General features: G+C 37.2%; 2 protein-coding genes across 32 annotated transcripts in view; one reads left to right on the forward strand and one right to left on the reverse strand.

The window, feature by feature from the left end:
• The window catches only part of LOC139149979 (girdin-like), a 52567-nt gene extending 44366 nt beyond the window's left edge, over window positions 1-8201 (forward strand). For 5 of the 19 annotated variants that reach the window (XM_070722078.1, XM_070722084.1, XM_070722080.1 and 2 more), the window contains 6 exons: window positions 672-819; window positions 1211-1348; window positions 1519-1620; window positions 2195-2353; window positions 4246-4514; window positions 4897-8201. In XM_070722078.1, coding sequence (XP_070578179.1) covers window positions 672-819; window positions 1211-1348; window positions 1519-1620; window positions 2195-2353; window positions 4246-4514; window positions 4897-5670 — 1590 coding nt within the window. In that variant the 3' untranslated portion in view covers window positions 5671-8201. Of the gene's footprint in view, window positions 1-671; window positions 820-1210; window positions 1349-1518; window positions 1621-2194; window positions 2354-3294; window positions 3376-4245; window positions 4515-4896 lie in introns of all 19 variants that reach the window. The other 14 variants (XM_070722079.1, XM_070722085.1, XM_070722082.1 and 11 more) reach the window with 11 other exon arrangements.
• Window positions 8202-10558: 2357 nt separating this feature from the next.
• LOC139149981 (D-glutamate cyclase, mitochondrial-like) lies at window positions 10559-20128 on the reverse strand. Of its 13 annotated transcripts, XM_070722099.1 has the most exons (13): window positions 19826-20104; window positions 19279-19352; window positions 18738-18836; window positions 16988-17131; window positions 16436-16592; window positions 15853-16051; window positions 15097-15247; window positions 14168-14290; window positions 13700-13912; window positions 12987-13247; window positions 12072-12323; window positions 11267-11505; window positions 10559-10873 (listed from the first exon to the last, which is right to left on the reverse strand). In XM_070722099.1, the coding sequence occupies exons 2-13, from the start codon at window positions 19343-19345 to the stop codon at window positions 10730-10732; spliced, it is 2049 nt and encodes a 682-aa protein (XP_070578200.1). In that variant the 5' UTR covers window positions 19346-19352; window positions 19826-20104; the 3' UTR covers window positions 10559-10729. The 13 variants fall into 13 exon arrangements, with proteins under 13 accessions (XP_070578200.1, XP_070578209.1, XP_070578210.1 ...); XM_070722108.1 differs by lacking the exon at window positions 19279-19352 and having other exon boundaries at window positions 13715-13912; window positions 19826-20128; XM_070722109.1 differs by lacking the exon at window positions 19279-19352 and having other exon boundaries at window positions 13715-13912; window positions 18738-18839; window positions 19826-20119.
• Between the last annotated feature and the right edge of the window lie 7098 nt (window positions 20129-27226).

The following is a 27226-nucleotide window of genomic DNA, read 5'->3' on the forward strand; positions in this document are numbered from 1 at the left end:
TGCGCCAATGTCATTGTTAGCTGAGTATTCACTGCAAACACGCTGGTGTGAGTGAGTACACAGGTTTTGGCTGACACACTGGTTTGAGCAGTGTGATAATGCTGCGTTTCTTTTGTGTATATTTCTTTTTGACTACTGATGCTGTAACAGGTTTGAGCAATGTGTACCTCAAAATATAATGCTGGTCAAAAGAATGCTGCAAATTAAACTTGTTGCAACAGGTATATGTCATATGTCCATACTTTCAATGTGAACAAAACAGTTGTCATCGATTACAGTATCATTTTGTTGTTTGTACATGTTGTTTACTCATACATATACAACTCACAACATGGCTTTCTAAGATCACAACTTAACCAGTCAGACAGGAAGACCAGCATTCCAACTTGTTTCCGTATCTTTGTTCCTTTTACTTCTATTTTGGCATGAAATTTTCTTTTCACAGTACTGGGCAAATTAACTTTTACTACGGCATTTAGTCAGTTCACAGTAATTGTAGACACCCCATTCATCATGGTAATGCACGCACATTAAAAACTTATGTTGTTTTCTCTGTTGCAACAATACTTTGATATTGCAGTGCATTATTTTGACATATTTGTACAGTGTAACATTTTGTTGTGTCAAGTGAGTGTGAACGAAAAGAAATCATGTTATTTCTGTCCGCATAGCAGAGCCGTGGTAAAGACAGAGATCATGGAAAGAGTAGAGGCCATGATACGTATGATGGCGCTGAAAAGTCTGATACTTCCTCGGTTGGATCGTACCCTGAATCAACAGAAGGAGGTGGAGATGGTGCAGCATTGTTACACAGACAAGGTAAGCTTTGTCTTCTGACATTTTCATGCCATCACTGAATTGCTCCCTGTTCTGTATGTCTATGTTTTGTGAGTTGGTGGATGTCACCGTACAGTGAATGCAATCCAAACTAGGTTCCAAAGTAAATGTGCTGGTTCCACTGCTACTGGCAGCACGAAGGTGTACTCATAAAAGATAAACCAGTATAGTTAAGTGTCTTACTACCGTAGGCTGAACCATGAAAAAAGTAGTTTTATAATGTCTAGGGCTGCAAATACTCTGTGACAATGGTAATTGTTCAGATAGACTGGCAGAAATTTTAAACTGGTTTGTTTCACTTGAAAGGGTTGTTTCACACTGTAATATGCAGAAACAGTAGAATGCAACGTTGTTGTTTTGATGTTCACTTTAGAACACCGCGGCAGTGCTGATGACATGTTGGATGGCGGAGTTGTACGGAGAAGAAATAAGAAACGTGATCCAATAGTAATGACTGACTACAGGAAATCACTTCCACCTATGATGGGAGATTCTGGTCTCCCGGCACACAGTAAGTAACAACATTATGACATAAAGTGTTACTTTCATGTGGAATCTTGGCAAATGAAGTGTGTGTTGACATGTACTGAGTATTCTTTCCTTCTGATCTTCATTCTGCGTCACAGTAATCACGATGTGTTTATTATTAGTCCAGTAATCTGTCTGTCTTCTTGTACACAGCTGCAAACAGCAGTTTGTCAAGTGATGATCTACGAGCTGATGCAGACTCATTATCTAGCCAAGGCTCTTTTGAAAGACAGCATTCTGGTGGTCGAAGACCAGGTATAGACAATGCTCCCATACTTGTGTGCCTCTGTGTGCTTATCTTTCTCTCTGTAAAATGTCTTGTTTCCTTTGCCCTGTCTATCCTACCTTGTAATGTTTTGCATGTTATCCTGTATCAACTATCCCCAAGCTGTATTTTGTCACGTCTTATGTTTGTAAATATTGTCAAGTCCAATGATGTTCACTATTCAGTAATTCGTTTCCATTTCTCACCTTGCACGGTATTCTACCAAATAACACCCACGACAACTCTCATTATAATTCCTTCTTACTCAGCATGGAGTGAATTTTGCCAAGCCAAGATGCTTTCACCTAAAGTCTGTCCCTGTTTACAGTAACATGGTCTTTATCCCATGTATAGAACAATAGGGTATGGGTGAAAGTTTTCATGGTGTTTAGCACGTAACATGTTAAATCACTAAATGATTTACGTTATGATTGTTGTGTAAATGACCCTAATCATTGACTAATGGTTATCTGATCATTCATACCTTGCCCCTCCCACCTGTCCCCTCCATCTCTGGTCCCCCTCTACCCGTCATCTCATCTGGTTGCTCATTCATGGATGCAGTTCACGAGCGTAGGAACAGTTATGAGCAAGCTCTGACAGAGGGGTCTTCCAGCAGTCCCAAGCAAACTGCAGATATTAAGAAGGATAAGGAAAGTGACAAAGCCAAAGATACTGAAAAAGATGAAAACACTGCATCAGATGATAACGACACAGCTGCTGGTAGGCTGAACATTCAGTGCATTGTACACTGTACTCTATGGTGGCTGTTTATACCTATGCAATATAATTTACGGTATACTTTTGTAAGAGTAGAATAGCATGCCCTCTGTAAGAATTGTCACGTAACATTACTTTTGTACTGTATCTTGCATGACAGTGTTAATTGTGTGACAACAATAGAATAGCTAACTGCATGCGTGTAATTTCAGTGTTGTACCAATGTGCGTATCACAAGTGTAAGTTTTCCATACTCTGTAAAAATATTAATTGAAGAACCAAGTGATTGGAAAGAAAAATCAAGCCAAGTCTCTGTCTTTGTGAATGAATGTCACATATTGCTAACGGTCTATGAACAACAGCTCATATTTGCAAATAGGTATTGTTAAAAAATAGTGAGTATTATGCTGTGTACATAAGCAAATATTGTGCTGACCAAAGGCATCAATACAGCTATTAGTTTACAGATTCTGATACAAAGTTAAAATGGGCAATTCATAGAATGGCCTATGACCAGTAGTTAAATTGAGTAGCCAATAAGCAAATAAAGATTTCACAATGTTGTCTTACAACTTCTATACTGGTATTGTAACAATGAAAGTTGATATTGATGTAGATATAACATGATTTATTTTGTCACTTTTTTAAAAAGCTAACAGTGAAATCAAATAAACAGATGACCAATATATTTAGCTTGTTACCATAACATAACATCTTCCCCATGTCATTTCATACAAATAATTTGGTGCTGGGTTTTCCGTATGTCCTCATATCTGTTTCACATATGTCTGTCTTTGGTTTGTTATTCACCTTCATTGTTATTTCATTTTTTAAGTTGACTTTGTATTATTATTTCCCTTTTCATATTTGACTTTTCGTTTCTTTTCTAGTGTTCTGTTCCTCACTTGTTTACACTTGTTTTCTTTATTTTCTCCATGAAAAAGTGTACTATGGTAGTGAGAGCCTTGGCTCATGGTCTCAGATCAGATATAGTATATCTTCAAGTGATAGAGATACAGATTCTGGTATGGAGAAAATGACAGATCCATAGCTTGTTAATGTGTTCATGTTGTGCATGGCTGCCTCTGGTTGTGTTTGACACCCTAAGTTGCTTTTAGTAGTGTTTTGAGACACTAAGGTGCTGTTGGTAGTGTTTTGACACCCCAAGTTGCCACCAGTAGTGTTTTGACACTCCAAGGCATCAGCTGCACTGGCATCATCAGCATGAACACTGGCCTCTGAAATAGCCATCGTTTTGGTCAAACATGTGGCAGGTTTAATCTTATTTTGAATGTCCTGACCACTATGGTGATTAGAATCAGTAGTTCTTCACTGAATTTTTTTTTTTTTTGGCATGGCAAGTCACTAAAATATCAAAAACTAATCAAGAGCCACTTGTTATGTCAAATTTTTGTCAGACTAAAGTTTTCAAGTTAATATGCTGTCTCAGAGAAATGGATAGTGATTGTCTGTCAGTTCCACTAACTTCTTGTCATGATTGTAATATGACTGTGTTGACTCATGTTCTAAAATATTCCTTTGTAACTGTTTTTAAATTTTTCATGAAATGTGCACCAACTAGAATTGCAATGGACTCTGAGTCCTTAGAGAAAACACAGCTGGTCAAAAAAAGAACTACTTTTGTTTCTATGGGCTTTGCCAAATTTGTTGAAATATAGATATGGGGGCTCTTAGGCAAAATGAATGACACTACACGTTCTATTTATATCAGAGGGTATTTTAAAAGCTGGAAAATGTTTCAAACTCGTAGCTTACATGTGGTTACTTCATTTCCTCTTTCTTGCAGCTATCCAATAGATATTCTTGATGTATGAGTAATCTAAATCTTCCCAGCAGCTGTTAACAATATGTCTTGCCATTTCTTGATTTAACAGACTACAGCACTTCCAATCAGAACCTGAGTTCGTCCAGGCAGAAGAGTGGCTCCACAGACATGCTTGCAGAAAAATCCAAACCCAAAATGGGGCTGCTGTCTCGCTTCAAGAGTAGATCCCGGGAAATACTAGATGATACCCCAAAAAGGTCAACATCACACTTACAGAGTTCAGAGGTCACCATGTCTTCGAGGTCACAGCATCACCCAGACCAGCTGCTGTCATTAGAGCAGTTCTTGGAGGAAGCTAACGGAGCACATGATAACTCTGTAAGTCCTCAACACCTTCTTTACGAATTGCACGAGCTGTATTAAGTGAAAGATAATGATTTTCGCATGTTTCAATACTAGATGATGTAGGAAAAATGTGAATGATCAGCACAGCATCCTAAAAAACATGCTTGGATCCATTTACCATTGGAAGGATGGTTTTTGTCAGGTTGACACTTTATATTAAAGAGGCACAAAAATATATCCATATTTGTGTCATATTATGAACTTCATGGTCAACAGAAAACTATATAGAAGTTTATTATCAAATCCACATCACCATTATTTAAGCACAAAAAGCATATATTGCAGACCCCCAACAGTAAAAGACCAGTGATATGTACAATTTCAGTGACGTGTTGACTGTGTTTCTTCTCAACAGCGTCAATATATAGGTTCCCCTCCCACTGAGAAAGGCCCAGTGTTTGAAGGGCCACCAGATGACAGTACTGCACCTCCTGTTCCAGCTAAAAATTTCAATGTTATTGACAAACAGAATGACCTCTCCAGAGACACAGTTACTTCACCGTCACGGTCTGTTCCTGTGTCGCATCTACCAATGCCAAAGCCCTATCAGTCTGATGTCCAGCAAGAATTTGTTGTCAACATACCGCCCTCTGGGGATGATATGACATCCACACCCATGTCAAAACCAGGCAGTGGTTACTCCAGGGCGTATCCTGCCACCACTTCTGCCGGTAGAACTGATGGTGTTAGGTTGTCAACAAAACGCATGGCACCTCCCCCTCCACCAGGACAGCAGAGAGGTCCTGCGCTCGCTCCACCCCCAAGGCAGTCAAGACATGGCGGAGGCATCACATCACCGCCCATAGCCACGGCAAACGTCAATGCTCATGACCGACCAAAGAACTTTGCCACATCAGACAGGTCAAAGAGCGGCACCCTAGCAGGTGGATCAGAGTCTGCATCCAATCTCTATGCAGGTGGCACTGGCAAAGACCGCAAACAAGCTCCTCTGCCACCAACTGCAAGACCAAGACCCAAACCCATGGTCAGACCAGAGGATAAATCAGGACAACCACCACCACCACCACCTCCGCCCGGTGAAAGGGGTGCTGGCGCTGGCAGTGCAGGACAAACCAAGGATGGACTCACTAAAGAACAGTCAGTATGGTATGAGTATGGATGTGTGTAAAAAATAAATGGTGACAAAAATTGAAGAGAATCTTTTATATAAATGTCTGCAACATGTACATGTACTTGTCCTCTGTGTATATATTTGTATTTAGAAAGTATTACTTGTCTGTAATACCAGTATTATATGTATATTGCTGCATAGTAATTTTGATAGTTCACAGTTTGTATGAGATGTAAGTTGCATATTTCTACACAAAGTATCTATTGATCAGTACATGTACAGTAGCGATGAAATGCAGTCCTGGATTGTTTGGTCATGTCTTCCGTGTTATAAACAGATGCCAAGTTTGTGTTTGACATGAGTGTAGTTTTGCTGTGGGGCCTGCCACAGGGTTTCTGGCGCAAGCTGAGGTCGTGGGATTGGTACAAGGAGCATCTGAGAAGAAATGTCAGTGCACGCGTGTTGTGTCACAGTGCAGTGCCTGTGTTTCATAGTGACATCCGTTTCAATGCTAAAACAAACAGCAAAACTCAGACAAGAATGGTGGGGACATGCATAACATTCATCCATGTGTACTCCTTTTTAACTGTTACTCCTCATGGTGTCAGATCTTAAACCACATTTCTCACACACAAACATGGGAAGGAAGTTCTCACTGTTTGTAGATCTCTCCCTAGCAACTCCTACAGCATGTAATATAACACACCTCATTACCATTTCCAAGTCATATATGCTACACTCATACCATCATGCCATGCCCGCTGCCTTGCATGATTGTTGGAGACTGGTGTCATCATCAACCACAACCCTTTGTCACTCACTTTCCATCAACAGCTACCTCATACAACTTTCATTGCCAAAGAACACTTATGCTGGCCAGAAGCCAGCTCAGGGTTATCCTGCCAGCAACAGCGAATTCCAATCACCATTACCAAAAACTGCCAAGTTAAACTTTGTGTTATGCTTTCATTGTCTTTTATTTGTTGCTATGAGGCAGCCTTTCCCGTTTTTCCCCATTTTATTTTTGCGTAAATGTTTATTCCTTCCACTTTTTACATTCAGCTGACAGGTAATTGAGGTGTGAGAACAACTCTACACCCGCACCCTCTGCATGGTTCAGGAAAGTATCAGGCTGTACCACTGAGTAGCAGGGATGATCTACTTGTGTGAGACTTTCTGTAATTGGAGCTGTGTGTGATCTTTCCAAGATTTCTCTCATCATTTTTTTCTGTCGCTCTGATTCAATGATTTCCTTTACTACACTTTTCACTTGAGGAATATATTTTGCTTTGGTGTAATTATTTGGCCAATGGTTTTGTCACATACAGCCAATATAATGCAAGTCACCACTGAGTGTTAATGTATGAATATTCTGGCTGGTGTACAAGCCAACCCACATGATATGCTATGAATGAAAGACTGCCAGTATTCCAGGATTGCAGATGTGTATTTTAGATGTCAAGAAAGTTTAGAGGTCATTCCCTCAACACAAGCAAAAACATTCATGTATATTTCAAGTTTCTTTTGGTGTAAAAAAATTATGTTTAGCTAATTAAAGATTTAAATCAACCAAAGCCGAATTATATAAATATGCAAATTTATGTTTCTGAGAAGCAAAATTGTTTATTTCTTTATGATCGTTTTTCACATGTTTGTTTTCCATCCAGTGTTAAAACATTATGGGGAAAAAAATTACCCATGAACATATTTGATATTCACAAATTGTACCTTTTGCTGAAATTTTTTCACAGATTAATAAAAATTGTCTATACATAGCTGTGTCAGAGACTTTTGATGGCATTTCTCGGTAAAGGAGTACTTCTTACCATTCAGCTAAACAGACATATATATAATATATGTATAGAGGTCCCTATTAAAGTCGACAAGTTCAAACATACATTGGATAACCCACACAACCTCTGTGTTTGAGGATAATGTGGACACAGAAGTGATATTCTGTACAACTTGCTTGCATGTTTTGAATACTTTTGCCAGTTTTATATCTGTATTTTCACAAGGTACTCACAGTAAAATTGGGATGCAGAATTTGTAAGCTTGGTGCGAAATTTCTCTTGCATGTAGCGTTCAGTTGGTGAATCTTTTTGCAATCAAGAACCAAATTTTAGGAAAAGAAAAAGTTACGCTGTCTTGAAATTATCATGTAGTCATAGCAGCAGTACGAAGTTTACAGAATCAAGTTTGTGAAAGATTCAGAGGCAAATGATTGCATGTATGTGTTCTACTTGGTATCTCCAATAATGTATTCAAAGTATGTGTTTGTCTGTGTTTCACTCTTCCAGCCATCAGTTGATGCTTTGAGTGGTGTACAGTGATGTATTTCTTCCTTCAGTTCAATTTAATGTACATTTGGCTGTAAAATAATTATTTTAGAAGTCTTCTTCAAAAGTACAAGGAATAAATGCTGCTTTATGTGATTTCTCCAGAAATCTTGCTTCCTTGCTTTTTTCGTGTATTGTATACATTTTTCTGAGTATGTGAAAATTTAGCTGATAAAAGTGATCCTCTCCATCATCTGGTTTCATTTCTGGATGAAATTTATTGTTAATAAATGATCCAGATTCTAAGTATCCGTTAATGTCTCCTAGTGTTGTCAAAATTATTCATATATGAACCATAGGATAAGTCAGGTCATGATGTGTGCCTCAAGTTTATGTTTTGTTTACACAGATGATAAAATGGTCCATCAAACAGCGCCATCTATAGTTAGATCGGGTAGCTTTTGTGATACTCGTATAAACCTCTGGCCTCACACATGAAGATAATAATCTTTTTTCTCCTGCCTGGAAAGCCACGTTAATTCTTTCTGATCATGAAAGTATATATCTAGTCCATTTTTGGCCTAATTAATGTGCCGCATCTCAGAAGCTATTATCCAAATTAAATGATACAAATAGACTCCCTAAGTTGCTGTGAATAGTGACAATTGACCAATCGGATATAATCTTCTGAGCACGCTGCACATCAGCAGCCATTTTTAACTTTCTCACAGTCACAACTATTGGAGGCCAATTAGATGTAATATCATTAATATGTAAACAGTCACTTGGTAGCAATCAAAGACTTCCATTTGTAACTTCTACCCAGAGTTATCAAGGTCTGTTAGAGTCGGAATGCCACAGTGAAATCCATTCTTTGGAGATGTCTCAAATATGTAAGACTTCTTCATTTATTTACATCATTTGCTAATCATTAATACTGTGGTATCTCTGCATCAGTATTTGATTTATTCGTTGGCTGTCTTTGTTAGTGCATCAAACAAACATGCAGAGAATAGCCCTGATTGCTTGGTCCTTTGTATAGATTCATCTCTGATTTCTCCCAGTTGCACAAACCACGTGATGTAAACTTTGCGTAATTTTGTGGTCTTTTGCTTTGTTTGCATTGATGTGTGGACATCTTCAAACAGTGTCAGTATAGATTTGGGGTTACATCTAATCATAACACAGGCTGAGTTTTTCAAGCTAAATGCTGATCAGAAAGGAGAGTGACTGAAATGTGTTTGGCAGGCTTCAGCGAACCAACTACTCTATGAATGATCAATATACCTGTTAAATGGAATGAAACATTTTCAATTGTTCTAGTCCAGAATGGAATCTCTTTTCTGGAGTTGTCAACTTTTAAACACCTACAACACAAGACTAATATGCCAAGTTCCCATGAAAAACATTTTTCTTTTGATATCATATTCATTGTTGAAATATCAAAAATAGTTGGAGAAATACTCTTAAAGGTATACTGTCACCTGTTCCAAGTTTGCCACAGTTACCATGGAAAGAAAAAATCTAACCAATCACAGATTTTAAGCAGGTAGCCGTTTTAAAAACAGCGCCCTCACATTGGCATTTTGAATACCAAGGAACGCCTCTTTGACCATATATGGGTATATTAAGATTACAGGTGACTGTATGAGAATCTTTGTTTTCAAATTTGAACACTAACCAGGAGGTAAATGTTATTTGTATTAACTACACAGCGTACAGCAGATTGAAATGTAATTCCCAGAAAATGACACGTTTTGTCAAAACAACATACAAACTTTACAGTGAGAGGAACTTCATATAATGGTAATTGCAAAAAACATTCTAGTTACCATTGGTCATATGTAGCACTTCTCTATATCATATAAATTCCCAGAATTATTATTCTCAGAACATGAATATTGCATTTCCAAAGGTATATCAATATCGGCAAGAGAAATCAGGATCCTTTTTCAATGCATACATAATTTTTAATGTTTGCTTGTAAAACATTTCTTGTCATTTATGCCCTTGCATAATTTTCATATCACGTACATTTGTCAGTTTTATATAAATGTTTCACATATCTTTGCAAGATGTCTTAAAATTGTTAAATATTCATCAACACAATCCATTGGTTGTTGGACTAGACCTTATATTATTACAAAAAGCAGGTTACATACTCTGATTATAATATCAGTGCTTGGATAACTTCGACAAAAGTTGTATGCAAAAAATTATAAAAGACCCGTTTTATCAAACAAAATATTTTGTATATAACAAGTTTGCTGTGCTGTGTTTATAATTAGCAGTAATTCATATCATTCATTACTAACCTATGGTATGACTGACATAATTAGACTTATGCTGGCAAAACTTACTTTGGCAGAATATTTAGTACCCAATAATCTGTGAAATTACTGTAAGATGTGCTATCTAAGTGATTTTCATTTTCATTTGATGATTATGTATTCCTTGCCTTGCCAGCTACATAGGATTCCAGTGTTTGTAGGGTTTTGAGGGCAGATCATTTGATGGGGAGAAAGCAGATTGAACTCTTTGTACATGGTAGAGGGCCATTGAGTAATCCTGTTGGGAAATGGGGAGGGGAAACTTGTGGGTAAAGGGGAATTCTGCAAATCTTTATAGGATGGCATTTTCAAAGTGTTTCGCTCAAATGCTTCAAATTGTAATTTTGCCAAAAATAACATTATGCTTTAATCCAATAGCATTATTACAGATAAAAACACCTCTGCTTTAATTTTCTTAAAGTCACCTGGTAAGCTTTCCGTTCTTTAACAAATTTCTGGACATCTTCAAGAGACTAAAATGACAAAGATTAGGAGTAATGACCAAATCTATGTGATTGTGAGTTTGTTAAGTTCATTGATTTTTTCAGCATGTACATCATGAAATGGCAGTCCATCAACAGACATTGACAGCTCTCCGAGCACACCATCACATATCCCATGATCCATCAGGACAGACAGCATTGCTTCTTGCTGGTGGAACAATAAAAAAAATGTTTGTTAGATGCTGCAAGGTGTGAAAGGAGTTTTCCAGCAGAAAAACCATCGCCATTTTGCTCCTCTTTTCTCATAAGTTAAAATTCAGCTATAACCTTAAAGGTTGGGAGATCAAATTAAGCAGGTGATCACTATATAGTGTGGGCACAACACTGATGAATCATTGGACTAAATCTTCAGGGAACCTCAAGTTCATATAGTATTACTGTAGGTCACAGTCAAAAAAGAGTATTGACTGATACAATACCTATTCAACTAGGACAGACAATACAAGGCATTGTGTGTCTCAAAATTGACATATAATATATACTGCAGGGTTGGCGTGATTAAATATTACTGAAAATATATCCATATATAGCCAGTCATTACCTTCTCAGTTGTTGGCAACATTGGTCGCAAGTTATCTTCATTTTGAAGCGGGAAACCTACAGCCTTTCTGAGATACCTATCATGGACTGGACACAGACTGACTGCGTACAGGGCCATGCTAAGAGCATATCCTCCCCAGTCAGAGACACCAGCTGTGATCAAATAATCAGCAGCAACCTCACAAGCAACTTCAGAAACTTCAGATCCTTGACCAAGTTCATTAACACCATCTCCAATCTCTGCAGGGGAGAATTTATTGACAATTTTAAGTCCTGCTTTATTATATTTGATACCAGATTTTAATTAGGCTTGCACTGTGTACAGCACTTCACAGTAATTTTTCTGATGCTTAATGACATAAGATGAACAGTGAAAGCAATACTGCAGATAAAATTAGCTATCAGAACCTCTGTGTAGTCTCTTTAACAAAAGTATCATCTTATTGCCCTTGTTTCATATACGCCATCATTGGCTTTGACCTCTGCAGACAATGCAATGCTACACTCACATTACACAACCAGTTTTATACAGTACTATACTCTTTAACTATATATTTCACATTATTATAATTATCACTCAATTAAAACATAGATACTTATATTATGATTAAATAACGTGCACAGCGTAGATTTAAACTGTTCATAAAGTGCCCAGTACTCAGATTAGCGTCTCATTTCATGTATGGTCTCTGGGGTACAATACACTTTCAGTATTAGTAAATTGTAACTAATATTTTTAAATCGTTTGCTTTTTGTGACTTTGTCTTGGTAGAACATAAGAGAGAATCATATCATAAATGACCCACCTGTTGTGGAAACATATGGCATATCTTTTGCAGCATCAAATAAGAGATCTATCGGACTGACCAGAGATGTCAGATTAGCATCAGAGCGCTGTGTTTTATCAGAAGGTTTGCTAATATTCCCTATTGCAACCAAGTGTTGGTACTTAGGATGTACATCATCTTCACCACTTAGAAACTCCCGTGCTGTCTGTAGATTAGCATCCTGTCCAGAAGGTGGAAATGATGTGACATCTAGTGACTTGGGAATCACTCCTGGAAAGCAGAATTTAATGGAAAAAAAATGAAATTTAATCACATAAATAAACAATTGTATCTTCTGATATGGGATTCGATAGAAATTCCAATGTGTATTTAATATAGCATGATGTCATATCAGTTGGTGAATTTTATTTCTCTCTATGATTTCATTGATACAAACTATCTTTGATAAAGTAACTATTGCAGGCTAAAATCTAGTTTGTGGAATAATATCAACAAGATTACAGTCAACCAATGGTATGTTGCTCAAATGATCAAGTTTCAATCAAGAACCTGCTTTTCCAATAGTCTTACAAGAGGCAATTTGCAGAAAATACTAGAATGTAAGAAAAATACAACCATGGTCACTCCACATAGTGACCATACTACAACAGATGACTGTAAGACTACATACAAAAAGAAAACAAACAAAATTCCAAGTGTCACAAACCACATAAGAATTATTTGTTTAATCTACAATTTATCTGAAAATGATATATTACTGATCCTTAAAGACATCACTTAGAATGTGTTTAAAACCTAACAGAATGAATTAATTAGGCTCCAAGAAGTTTTATTTGGCACATCATCCCATGAACATATGATGTGCAATACCACAAAGAGAACATAACATTATTTTCAGCCATAAAACAATAACTTGTTGAAATGTTTAATTACCTCTTGAGACCAACTTTGTTACTATATCAATCATCAGTGTTTCCATTGAAGTGTCCACCATTATTGTCACCTGCTTTCCAAGAGCTTGTAACATGGTTGCTAGGGCAATAGTTCCTGACAATCCATCATTCACATAGGGCGGAGTCTTGTTCATAACACATGGAAAACCTGTTGCTATGACAACTGAGGATGCATGGGAGAGGCTCAGAGCTGACTTGATCAGCTCATCTGGAATATGAAGGTGAGAAATGCCATGCTTTCCTGTGGAATGTTAAACATTAGAAATATGGTTTTAGTCACATTTTCATTCAGACAAATAGATAGTATTGTGTTGAAAATTGTTTACTTCATGTCAACAAAATAGCTCAATTGCATTCTCCCGGAACACCTATACTTCATTCATATAATTTACAAATTGCTCACTTAATTTGTTTCAGGTATTTATAGGTACAATAATAGCACACCTAAACCCATTCATCTTTCATTTATACAATAAGTCTGGGCCATTTTGTTGAAAATACGAATACAAAAACTAATTAAAGAGGAATAACTCCACAAAGAAATTAGGAAATATTCTCAAATGCAAGATACAAACTTTTTGGATTATGATGGATGAAATAATTTTATTCATAGAGCAATTAAATTCTTTGCTACTGGCTTGAAAACCAATGAGTAATGGAATTAAAAAGGATAATAAGCTATTGAAAGTATACTTAAATGAAATGTACCAGGATCATCCTGAATACACTCTTCCAGTGCCTTCACTTTACTGACAACTGACTCTGCTGTAACACTGGCAAAGAATGGCTCCTCTTTGAGGGCAATGACCTTTGGCTTGTCTGGTAGGGATGACAGATCATGTATTTTGACAGGTGTATCAGAAATGTACATGCTGCCAGGGTAGTGAGTAAACGCCAAAGGTAAATCTAAGAAAGAAGATACACAAACAAAGTATGCAAATTACAGTCAATATTTGAAATGCATTTTTTTCTAATATTCTAATGCAATGAGAAAACTTTGCAATTTTAATTTTTTTTATTTGATGTGTTTGAATATGGAAATGAAAACAGCAAAGAAATAACTTGCATAATGACCAAGTTGTTTTATATTCTAAGTATCAAAAAGCTAGAATTTTCTTAAAAAACATTAAAACAAACTATAATGAATATTGTTGAACTTACTAGCTGCTTGAAGCGCAATCAGTCCTGTGTCACCACAGGCCCAAAAGACTGGAACATCACCCTCATAGAATTTTGCTGGGAATCCAAAGTCCACTTTGTTAATATCAGCTATTCCCATCAAAGCTATAGATTTAAGAAAAGAAACAAATGATAAAATACTTCAATTCAAACACTGTAATACAGACACCTGTATATGTAGTAGGCAAACACTGATTTCCAATGGAATGGCCGCATGAAAATGTGTGCAACCAACACTGTATGCTATGATTATAACCAGTACAGTTCCACTGACAAACATGGCTGACAGGTTCCTTTTGCTATGTGCGGATATATGCAAATTTATGGAGATTGTGTAACTTGCACTGATATCTTTATTGATATTATCAGTGCAGAGCACAATTTCATTCATAGATAAGAATTTAATCATTGAAAAACAACATAATAGCATTCATATTCATTTTGAGTGTATCAATTATGAATTATGCAGAAATAATGGATGTTCATAACTTGTGTACTTAACACATACATACAAATGGCAGTTTTGTATCTTGGACATTTCCAAAAACTTTTCAAATAATCCAGATAATACTGGGGAGAAGGCAGTTTCACTGCACTGTTAACATTACTGATGGGAAGCAATCGACAGAAATTTAACTTAAATCTACACTGAGGATATTGACTAGTGGCCTTGAAGGGTAGTGGTTGTATTGTACACAACATTATTTCTCTTGCAGAAATTTGATATTAAACATCCTTTGGTTTCAAATTATGCCTGTGCTGTGCTGTAAATTTAATTTCGGTTTAAATTATTGGATGAGTAAACAACTGCCATTAATTTGTATCTTGTTACAACTAATGATGGTTAACCTGTTTAAACTTTTTGGTCACTGAATGTAAAAGTTTCCTTGTCCAGACAAAGTCTCACTCACCAGGATCACCAATATGAACTGGAGCACCATGCAATTCTTCCAAGGGATGCGTCACTTGGAAGACAATTTCAACTTGGTTTCTTGGGATAGGCATCATGGATACAACTTGGAAACAATCAAAAACACCAACGGGATGGCAGCGAACATTTGACTGTATCAGAAAGTGAAAATTCTACCTTATAATATGTCTACCAAAATGTTCAATCGTATTACAGAAAAGTGTGTTTCCATCTGCTATATGTATCACAATACTATAAAAAGCTAAACACTTGGGGTGGAGAAAAAGATATTGTTCTCAATAAAAATCAAAAATAGTAACCATCATCAAAAGATACAGCTACTGGCCACTTAAAGCGGAATCTGAGACTTGGTTCACCTCAGTGAATTTTTAAAAAATAACATCATTTGTGAGAGTTCCTCTTGTGTCTTTCCTATTTCACACAAACCTATTTGAAATTTGGCAGCCCAGGTCAGTTGATCCTAGTGATCGAACGCATTACCTTTGAGTCTTTGAGTTAGTTTCTGCCAGATTCACACACATGGCATCCTTGCACAGTACCCATGGCAACACTGACTGTGTACAGATTGACAGTGACGTAATGCACATACAAAATGATTGACACCCCCTCCCCCAGTTACATGTGTCTGATTCATGATTGGCTGCTTTCCCTGTGGTCATGCAATATGCATTGCATAGGGACACAAAATAAAGATATTTTTCACCAGGGAATTTGCAAGAAGCTGTTTTACACATACTGTGTACATGCTGACATTAGAATTCTCCTCCAGGCTGCGCAGTCTAACACCAGCTTCTGTGAGTGCCTTCACAAACGAGAAACTACATCCTAAATAGAAAGTACTCATCTTCTTCATTTCTTGTTCATACTCAAAGAGAGAACCAACAGCTTTTGAATTCTTACCGTTGACAAACACATTGTACATAGGTACATCAGATCTGCACGATAAAAACACAAAAAAAGTCTAATTTACATATACACATGCCTAAAATGGTATATATATATACTATTTTAAGCATGTGTGTAAATTATATATATATATATATACATATATACATATATTCCATATATATATATATATATATATATATATATATATATACACACACATATACATATTCCATTTACATGATGAAAGACCTATTTACTACATAAGGGTACAGCATTCATGACTGATGATATCTTACAGTTTTTACAACATTATAGTGTGAGGGCGCTTTCTACTTAAATTTGTACCACACTGAAAGAAATACCTCACTGTATTCTGAGGCATGATAATAGTGGACATATACAGTTTATCAATGAGTGATCATAATACTTACCGAATGTCAGAATCATGATGTGATATACCCGGAGCTGCATATTCTCCTGGTTTGGATTTGTATATCAGCGGCATTGCACCAAAATTTGCATAACAAAACTTTTCAAAGTCATCAGCTAGTGACTCGTGTACTATGGTCAGGTTGGCTTGTGTATACTCTATGAGATCAATGAACAACATGGTTACACTATTATAACAATATGTGTTTGTGCTGACCAGCTGGTCTTCAGTGTACTTTTGTCCTCCTCTGTTTTGACAAGAATTTGCCTTTAGTACCTGGTAAGTTTCTAACGAACTTGAATGAACATCAAATTTGCATTTAATTTTTGAAGCAAAAGTTCTCATCTTGCAAACTGTCTTACATGTAATAAGCACTGTTTAACACATCCATATCTTATGATAATATCGGTGACCAGAGCAGCTCATCATAATATCAAGATGAATATTCAAAGATTATCCTTTGCTCTACAAAAAAGTTGTGATCTTTCAAAGAAGCAGTAAAAATAACTTAAAGTGAAGTTGGTATCCTGGCAAAATTAGTTACAGAATTTACCATCACATATCCCAGCAGTTGGTTGGCCATCTGCCAGCTTTTTCTTTCGTATCATCTGCCGAACATCTTTTGGCAATGCATTACTCAGTGTCTTCACATCGACGAACTTTGACCTGTCAGGTTGGGCTGACATCCTTCTTACATCTGTAAAAGGCAAGCACATATGATTTTAAGTTTTGAGAAAGTAGGAGAATTAATTCAATATCAATGTGACTAAGTTTTCAATGCAACAGATAATAATTTTGAATACTGTTTTTGATTTTAAAGGACAATAAAGGCCAACATTATACCATCCCTAGATATTTTCCCCAAAGTCACACTTCTGATTTTTGCCTGATTATTGTGTGCCGCATATTGTCTCATATATTGTTTTTAAAACACCAATGCCAGTGTCCGATGTAAATATATACGTTTTTAGTCAAATAATACCACAAGATGTCACAGAAATATGGGCTGGTCTTTTCAAACAGATTAGACAAAAATTCCCTCTAATACAGTTACAGAGCTAAAGGAACTGTCATGAAGAGTCTGCAGACAGCAGCTTTTGCAGGCAGTGACTGCCTTGTCTATGATATTTTGGTCATACTTACCTTCATAAGTGACAGGTAAACATCACCAAGAATATAAAAAATCTATTTTTTCAACACTTATGAATTACTTTTTAAGCTGATTATCAAATTCACTTTTGTTGTAGTGTCTACAAACTTTTCCATTTGGACAAAAATATTCCTGGTGGCTTTCATGGCTACCACACTGTAATGTTGATATCCAACAAGTTCAACGTTTGTAAATTCATCTATAGGTCGAACAAAAAAATTGTGCCGTTCCGATAACTCGTCCTACCTTTTTTTTTACTCGACCTACCCTTCTTTTTTACCTGCCGACCATAAACTTTCTAGACCTACGTAAACAGCGAAGTAGAAAAAAAAAGAAAAAACCCGTAAAATCACGAGTTCGTTACCTTGCGTTTGATTTTTGCTTGAACGAGGACGTCTTTTATGTTTTCATTCCTTTTATATGTATGATACGTTTTTATGGGAATGTTTTGGCCAGTGTTTGATGCCCTGAACCGATGAAAAATGCATATATAAAAATATTTTGGAAAAAAATCCCTGCCTACCTACCCTATGTTTGAAAATCATGTTATCAGAACAGCATAATTTTTTTGCCTTATAGTAATCTATAGACGTGGTTCAAGTCTGTGATCTGGGAATGTTTGAGTGGAGTGAACGCGACGATTTGTGTTTTATTTTCATGTGAAACGGGTGAGTGGAGTGGACGCGATGAGTGGGGTGAAAGCTCACAGGCGTTCTGTTGTCTGGGTAGTTTGTAAAAGTGTAGTTAATGCTTCGTTCCGACGTTCTGTTCTATAGCCTTATCACCAAGGTGTGAAAAAGACTTAAAACGTAGCAAAAACTACACTTTTACAAACAACCCAGACAAACGAACGCCTGTGTGAACGCTATACGGGAGAGTTTCACCCGGAATCCGGCAGAAACTAACTCACTACTGCGCAGACTCAAAGGTAACGCATTCAATCGCTGGGAAACCTGGCTAGGGCTGCCAAATTCGGAACAGGTTTGTACGAATTAGGAGAGACACAAGAAAAACTATTATAAATGATTTTAGTTTTGAAAATTCACCGACTTGAACCAAGTCTAAGTAATCTACAGCATTCTGTTACAAGTAATTACTACTAATAAAGGAGAAAAATTAAGGGATTATGGAAATACAATTATCAAATACTTACATGAGTTGCTGAGCACAGGCATGAGATTTCTCATTCTTGACAAAACCAAGAAGCTGTTCATCTTGATACTTTTTGTTGTTATTCCTATTTTTTGAGATTCTGCTACCGGTAAGCAATATTTGAGAGAAAAACTTGATAATGTTTCAAACAAAGTCTGCAATGTTTAATAGCCAATATATGTATGTTGTTGCTACGATTTTGATAAATTGACTGAAATAGACTGAAATAGAGAATACAAGAAATAGAGAAGAACAGCGTTTTGGGACAAGTGTAAATTAATTGTCAAAATAATCAGAAAATCAAAAAGCAAACTTGTTTGGTGTTCTCTTCTTTCAGAAAACATGAAAATGAAAATGAAGCATGTAGTTTTCAATAAGCAGTATATGATAGTTAGTCCATCATCCCACTGGCGCTAGCCCAATTACAGGGTGAGGTACCCAAAATTAAACCCACTGAGGAGTAAAGTGCCTTGCTCAAGAGCACAACATCGAGCTAGATTCTCGAATTCACCGTACTCTGAATCTATCGAACTCGAACTCACCATCCTCCGATAGTGAGCCCGTTACCCTAACCACTGGACCATGGTGCCTCTTCTTATATAAGTACATGCAGATTCTTTTGTTAAAAGAAGGAAGGTACAATTACAGAAGTTCATCAAGTATGTAAATAAGCTAACAATTATAATAAAATGTCATGTTCATCAAATTGTCAGAAGAACGACACCTAAGTATGATTATCGGATCCTCAGATTACTGTCTCAAATCGGTGAATTTAATATTATTACATATTGTCTAATTACAGAAATTCATTAAATATGCAAGCCTTGTTACAACCGATAACGCAGTAACTAACCCATTCCATAACGTATAAAACCCGATAACGTAGTAAAAAGTTAACGATAACGTATAAAATCAACCGACAACGTAGTAACGAACCTATAACATAGTAATTTTTTTCTAACCGATAACATAGTAAACACTTACCGATAACGTAGTATTTTTTCTTAAACTGTAAAAACGATATATAGCATTTTGTCATCCTAAATGTACTGAAGTTAGGAGCACCAACACAGCTGCCAATGTACGTACCGTTTAACCGATAAATCCAATATCCAAGTATGTGTTATTCCGAACGCACCTTCGCTGGCCAAGGGTGGTTGTCACCCGTTGGTTAGGAAGACTATGATATTCCGACCAAAACAAGTTTTTCGGACTGGCCGAACGACGCTCAGAACTCGACCTCTGTCCCAACTTCGCTAGCCAAAACTGTTTTAATATTCCGGCAATGACCCTCCGTTGGGGAGACAGGAGGTGCTTCGGTCCTTCCTGCTGGATGAGCGACCGACCGAGAAGGAAAATATTACGTTATATCATGAATTCAATCGATTACTTATCCTAAGGGGAGGATCATTAAATATTCGGGAGGGGGTTCCTTTTTAGGGAGACGGATTTTGTGGCAAATTTTTTCTCTTTATATCTATCATAGAATCATTCCGATCCCTTGAAAGAGTGGCAGATCATTCTAATCTGGGACGAAGTTTACTTCTGTTCCAGACAATGTTTTAATAATTACCTTCAGACTCAGTTTTCATCCTCAAAGTCAAATAATTTGTTAGTTTCACGTGTTGCGTTTGATGCTCAGCAAAATGTCATAGAATTGACATACAAGTGTAGATCCCCCGTCTGTAAAAAATGACGGCTTCCTCAATTTAAGGAGTAAGCGAAGCCCCTGGTCCAGGGAAGACGAAAGCTGTGGTACGTTCGCATACCCACAGATTCTCGAAACGGCAAGAGTTCCGTTAGGCCCCCTCCATACCTGGAAATCACTTTTATCGCGGACTGTCCTTGGAAGAAGCACATCAAATACAACTTTTGCAGGGGTTTAGAATATCGGTTAGGGTTAGCTTGAGGGTTAGCATACTTAACAGTGTTGTACAAACTACCTGAGAAAAAAAATTTGGATGGGGGCCTTAAGGAACTCTTTCCCTTTCGACACGTTACCTAGATAAGCTATTCGTGATTCCCAGCGTTCGGCACTACAGGCTAGCTCCGTGACACTAAAAATACTTGTCACAATTAATATTCATGACTGACACTCTACAAAACCATCTCGTGGAGATACATGTTCATACATGAACTTTGATCAAAGCATAGTTGTAAAAAACAAGGATAACACGCCCAAGCCGTCTTTGTGGCTAGAGTCGGCTTTGTAATGATCTGAACGATTATAATTGACACACTGCAGCGTGCCAAGCTTTCCGGAAGTGTTTAGTGAATGCCATGGCCAAAATTGTTGAAAGGGTTACTGTAAATAGCTCGATCTGTAAATCGCTTTGACGAAGGTGTCATTATATAACTATGCTGATGATAATACGTTGTTTGCTGTTGCCAGTAGAAAGTAAGAGGCAATGCCATCAGGTGGTTCCGAGTAAACGGAATGGAATCTAATCCAATCCAAAAGCTATTTTGTTCAACGATTTTAATGACGTCACTGCGCTAAACATTTTGGATAAAAACATTACAACACATGAACATGTGAATCTTCTGGGGGTTAAATATCGACAGTAAACTAGATTTTTACTACATCAGTATTTTATGCAAAAAAGCTGGTATTGCAGAGAATTCTTGATCAATCTTCTAGGTTAAAGACATTCCAATGCTCCATTTTTATCACATTAATTATTGCTCGCTCGTGTGGAATTTTTGTGGAAGTGTCGATATAGCGTTGATAAACGTATACAATAAAGGGCTTTGAAATTTGTCTATACCGATTTACTTCAAGTTATAGTACCTTATTACAAAAGGCCAATTTAGCGAAACTAGAATTATCAAGAAAGGGTTCGATCATCATCGAAGTTTTTAAAATTGTTAATAAATTGTCTTCTTGTTTTATGTGGGATTTGTTTAAACCAAAACATGAAAAGCATAAGAAACAAATCACAACTATGCGTAGGAAACTCAAGAACAACAAGATATAGAGTAAAGTCTTTATCAAATTATGGTGCAGGGTTTGGAACTCACTACCCCAACATTAGCTCTGCATGGCAGGGCTGTGTATTACCGACGTTATACGGCCTCCCACCACAGTGGGAGGCCTTATAACGCCGGTAACACACAGTCCTGCCATGCAGAGCTACCCCAACATATGAAAAATTGCATTGATCTTCTTGATTTCAAAACTATGGTGCAATCATGGACGGCTTCTTTGTGTAAATGTACACTGTGTCAAAATTGGTGTGTTTATTTTGCTTTTACACTCAGTGATATTCGTCTGACTAAATTTTAAAACTGGCCTTAAATAAAAGAATTGAATTGAATTGAATTACTAATAATAAAATCGACTTATTAATAACTGACGCCCTACAAAACCATCTCGTGGAGATGCAAGTTCATACATGAAAATTGATCAAAGCATAGTTGTAAAACATAGATAACACGCTAAGAACAACCAGCTGTTTTTATGGTTAAAGTTTGCTTTGTATTAACTCGACTTAAAATTTAGATAAGGTTGTTTTCATTAATAACATCTCACCCACTGTCGTGAAGATAATCACATCAGAACACCAGATGTATGAATCTTCATGGGAGATATTAAGTCCGGTCAGTCTAAGAGATTTTGGCATGTAGCCAACCAAAAATTACAACGATTTATTCTTCAGAACAACACGTTAAAAATTTACCCGAATCCATCTTCGGGAAATATGTCCAATTTCAAATATGGCTGTCAGAAGTCCGACCTATTATCATATTTGGCCATATTGCAGGTTAAACAACCTATCTAAGAAATTTTTAAGTCTAACAATATTTATTTGCCACGGATAAGTCTCAAATATTTTCCATGGGCACTTTGATAATTTGCATAAATATAATGTGGCGGCCAGCACTCCTACAAATGATATTTTCGGTCGTAAATCGCGTGTTAAAACTATTTCAGTGATTTTAAAGTTCAAGTGTATTTCTTAGGCATGAAGAAATCATGCTGGAGTTTCAATATTTTACAAAGGCATTTTGATAATTTGCATCAATCCAATATGGCCGCCAAAATTACTTCGATGCCCCGTAGCTATTATAAATAAGGTTCTGGTATATTTTAGCACCAGGAATCTATTAAAAAATTGTTAAGTCCTTGGGCATTGCTTTCAGTAAAATATGGAAAATAAGCTAGAAACTGTCATACGATTCTGATTATTGTATTATTTTTCTATCCATGGCAACTCTTAATGATTGCTGGTCTTGTGAATCGTATATTCTTTATCATTTGTGTCAGGCATTATCTGTATTTTGTATGTGTGTTTAATACTATACAGCGACAAACAAGAAATGTGTTGTTTACAGTTAAAAAAAACATGTACAGAATGTTTAGCTTGGACTGAACTCCCCTTATGATGGACGAGTGCATCTAAAAAGAATTCCCTCAGCTAGATGGTAGGCAAGACGTTATCACACAAAACGTTAACAGCAAAATACAACAAACAAAACAAAGCTAACAAAGACAGCACAAATTTGTTGAGCTGATGAAGTTCATCTGCGTGGACAGGATAAAAGGGAAGTTTATCAACAGACATGTTCGGTTGTTCTTCAGCATGTATCCCGAGGTCAACAAGTGCGGTCAACACTTCAACAGCATCTAGATGAGTGATGACCCTCCATGGCGGCAGTCTGTAAAGCATAAAGTTAGTCGCAGTGTTTCGAAAAATATAGCGGAGGACAGCATGTGAAGAACGTAATAGTGTAAGTGACGGACCATTAGATCCTGGGAGGGGGTGGTCACAATGAAATTGTAAATTTCTAAATTTCTAAAAAAAAATTTTCAAAACGAGAAAAGCTGTGCTAATTTTTTTCTGAGTTAATTTTCAGATTTATAATTTTTTTAGTTCGACGCCGTCTGAGGATACAATGTAATTCCATATCACTAGCCCAAATAAGATTGTGTGCTGTAACCCCAACATACATATGGCCTAGTGATTTATATTGCCGATAGATTTCGCGAAATGTTGCAGATCATCTTGCGCACTGAATGTCCAACAGTACTGCCTAATACTGGAACAGAAAGAAATGAGTTGCACAACCAATGACAGTCTATCCATCACTCTTGGTCTATAAACCATTCTGAACAGATGATTCATATAAATGAGACAAATCAGAGAAAAAGACAATGTTGGCAATGAGTTTCCCTCTGTAGGATTTTTCTACAAGAGGGCACAGGCGTACGGAATGTTTCCTAGATCGTCGTCGGATGGGAAGTGACTGACACTGCATGCACCGTGAGGCCGAAGGCCGAACCTCGGTACTGTATAACAATACGGCCTCACGGTGCATGCAGTGTCAGTCACTTCCCATCCGACGACGATCTAGGAAACATTCCGTACGCCTGTGCAAGAGGGCGAGTCTCAAAACCCGGACCGAGACGAGTCGAGACGAGACCATAATGACCCCTCAGGCCAGGCGTTGTAAATACATCATATATACAATACTACAGAAAGCTTGCAGTTTGTTGAGAGTGTCAAAGATCGATGCACAAAGCAAGAGATAGCACAATCAACGATTGGAACAACTGAAAAAAGATTTGTTGAGGTTTTTTCAACTTGAGTTCAAGGCGAGCTCGAAACATGCGAACTGCGATGCGACGTCGGCATTTTGGCCTAAGCGATAAGCGCCAGATTCAGATTCTACTCTGATATCTACTGTGAATTCAAAATAGGTAACCTTGTATTAGAAACATACATACAGGAGATTTAAGTAATCATTTTTTAGAAATTAGATTCACCATTTATAAACACATTATAGGAAAGTAAACTGGGAGCTCATAGGTTTAATTTTATGCCGTGGCTATTGACAGGCCCTGTCAATAGACAAAAGTTGGCTATTGACACGCGGGACTTTTTTAGCCAAATTTTACCGGATTTTAGCGAAATAAACTTCCTCATGCTTCTCAGAATGTTTTCCTCTGCCACTTTGTTCGTAAGAATGAACAAAGTCGTCGTCCACGGTTCTTTTAATTGCAAAGGAACAGCCAAAATATGAGGATAAGAGGTAATGCTATTGCAATTGGAGAGTCAGGAATTTCTCCTGAATGGCATCATCTTTTAAGAATAGTTCTGAGAATAATGTTATAAAGTAAACATTAGGTAAAAAAATCAATTTGTGGGGCAAGGCGACTTTGCTTCCCCTGCAAACCTATTTGTCAAGTATAGATCCATATTGAAAACTTTTTTGCACATTGAAAAGGAAAGACATGATATTGAAAGTGATAGCAATGTTTACTACGATGTTTTAAGCGAGAAAAAAATTTTACCAAAATGTTTTAATTTCCGGGTACAGCTTTGTCGTACCCAAGGTCATTGGCTTTACTATACCATGGAGGCAGCACACCAGTGCTGACCGGAACTGGAGGTCAAGGTTAAAATGTCGGCTCCCCGTGTTGAGACTCCTTGTATCTTTCTCTCTGGCTCTTGCCTCGCGCCGTTCTAGGCCGTGAAGTTACGCTTCGGGTGCATTTTGCTTGCTATTTTGGATTAGCTGACGAAGCTTTAGAATGTTGTCACCATCGTAGTAGTCGTTTCTCAATGCAGGCATGCGGAGTTATGTCGAAAGCGACGAAGCTGTCAATGTCGCGGCCATCGGAAATCACGATGCCTGTCATGACAGTTCTCTGACGTGAACTACTAAGATTTTCCGACTTTTACAATGCAAAACGGACCTCATCATCACTAAAGGGTGGCATTGTACCAAATAAGTATCACCAATCGGCAAAAATACGCGAATGCAGGACCGTGGTTATGCTAGAGTGACAAGGTGAACGCGTACGACGTACCGTGCGTGACGGCTTTCGCTAGCATTGCAAAATATTGATTTCCGACGTATTAGAACTTATTTTGTAATTACTACATGGCAGAACAATGTGTTCTTCATTTACGTGGAAGAAGAGCAATTTATTTCACTAAAATGTGGTGAATTATGAAGAAAAACGTCCTGCGTGTCAATAGCCAACTTTTGTCTATTGACAGGCACCTACAGTGGCTCTGCACCATTTTTCTACATTACCGATACATGTATGTTATGTGTGTGGAATCTGAGGCAGCCTCAGATTAAGATTCAAATTCGGAGAACTATGTAACCACTGACTAGAATGTACGAAAATGAACAAGCGTTAGTCGACGGTAGGGGGTGGGATATCACTTCTTTGACTAAGACAGAAGTGGATCAACGTCATTTTTTCCCGTGGCATTGGTACAGATGCTGCCTTTGTGCAAAAAAACCCGTAACTTTTCTATCAGTAAGATAGGAGGTCTTTTGGTCTCGTCTCGACTCGTCTCGGTCCGGGTTTTCTGACTCGCCTGTGCAAGAGGGTATGTGGAAAACGTGCAAAGCACCACAAGCGACCGCACAAGCGGTCGCGGGGGGGGGGGAAGTCAGTAGGGGGTGTCCCCCCTCCTGCCATTGGAGCTTTTGAAAAATAGAGATTAAAATGGTGTTATTTGGTGGCATTTGGGGAGTATTTTTTCAGATTACACATCTTTCTCTGAAACATGGTCTTCTTGCTCCTCAGTAGCTTCCTATAGTTTTGAAAATTGACTATTTGGGTTTCCTGGCTTCCCTTTCTACTGCGTGGTGAAATGCCTACATTAACCCTGCCAAACATCATGCATATCTCATGATTTACAATTGATTTTGACAAGCTGAGAAGCTATTTGCAAAATATTGTGAAATTTGCATATTTGTGTTTTGGGGGGCAATTTTTGCCCTTTTTGGATCAAAACATCTATTTCTCTGTAGCAGCATGTCCAAATTGATTGGATGTGTATAGATGTGGTGAAATTTCAGTATTTGTCTTTTTAGGGCAATTTATGCCATTTATGGTAAAAAAATCTGTATTCTCTGAAAGGGCTTGTCCAATTTCTTTGAAATTTGCTACATAAGTCATGCACTTTTTTTGTGGTGGAAAAATTCTTCAGATAATTGTCATTCAACATTTGCTACACACAAACGATTAGTCATGCAGATTTATTCAGTATTTGCTATAGAGAAACCTTCAAAGTTCAACCCTTTTGTGTGTTTTTGTGTTGGGATTTGTTGGATAGATGGCATTCTAAGTAGTGTATTGTTGAATGGCATTCTGCGTAGTGTATTGTTGAATGTTAAAAATGTGTTGCTGTTGTTTTTAGGACTGTTTTTTGAGAAAAAAGAACTGAAAATGCCTTTTTAAAAGCACAATAATACATAATGACTTAATATGTTGTTTTATCATTATTGATGTGTTTCTACTTGTTCACCCATTCTTGCATTCATTATTTCAATAAAATGCTGTGAAAAAAATGAACCTGATGTGGCCTGCATCTTTTCACCTTGATCTTAAAAGGCAAATATAACTTTCTGTCTGACAACAATACCATAGTTTCAATGTTTTACCTAAAGTACCTGCTTGGTTTGTACGCAGGAAAAAAGTAGAAAACAGGCTCTATAATTTTATAATTTTCAAGTGATCAGAAT

Source organism: Ptychodera flava, chromosome 14, assembly GCF_041260155.1.
Source record: "Ptychodera flava strain L36383 chromosome 14, AS_Pfla_20210202, whole genome shotgun sequence".
Taxonomy (NCBI): domain Eukaryota; kingdom Metazoa; phylum Hemichordata; class Enteropneusta; family Ptychoderidae; genus Ptychodera; species Ptychodera flava.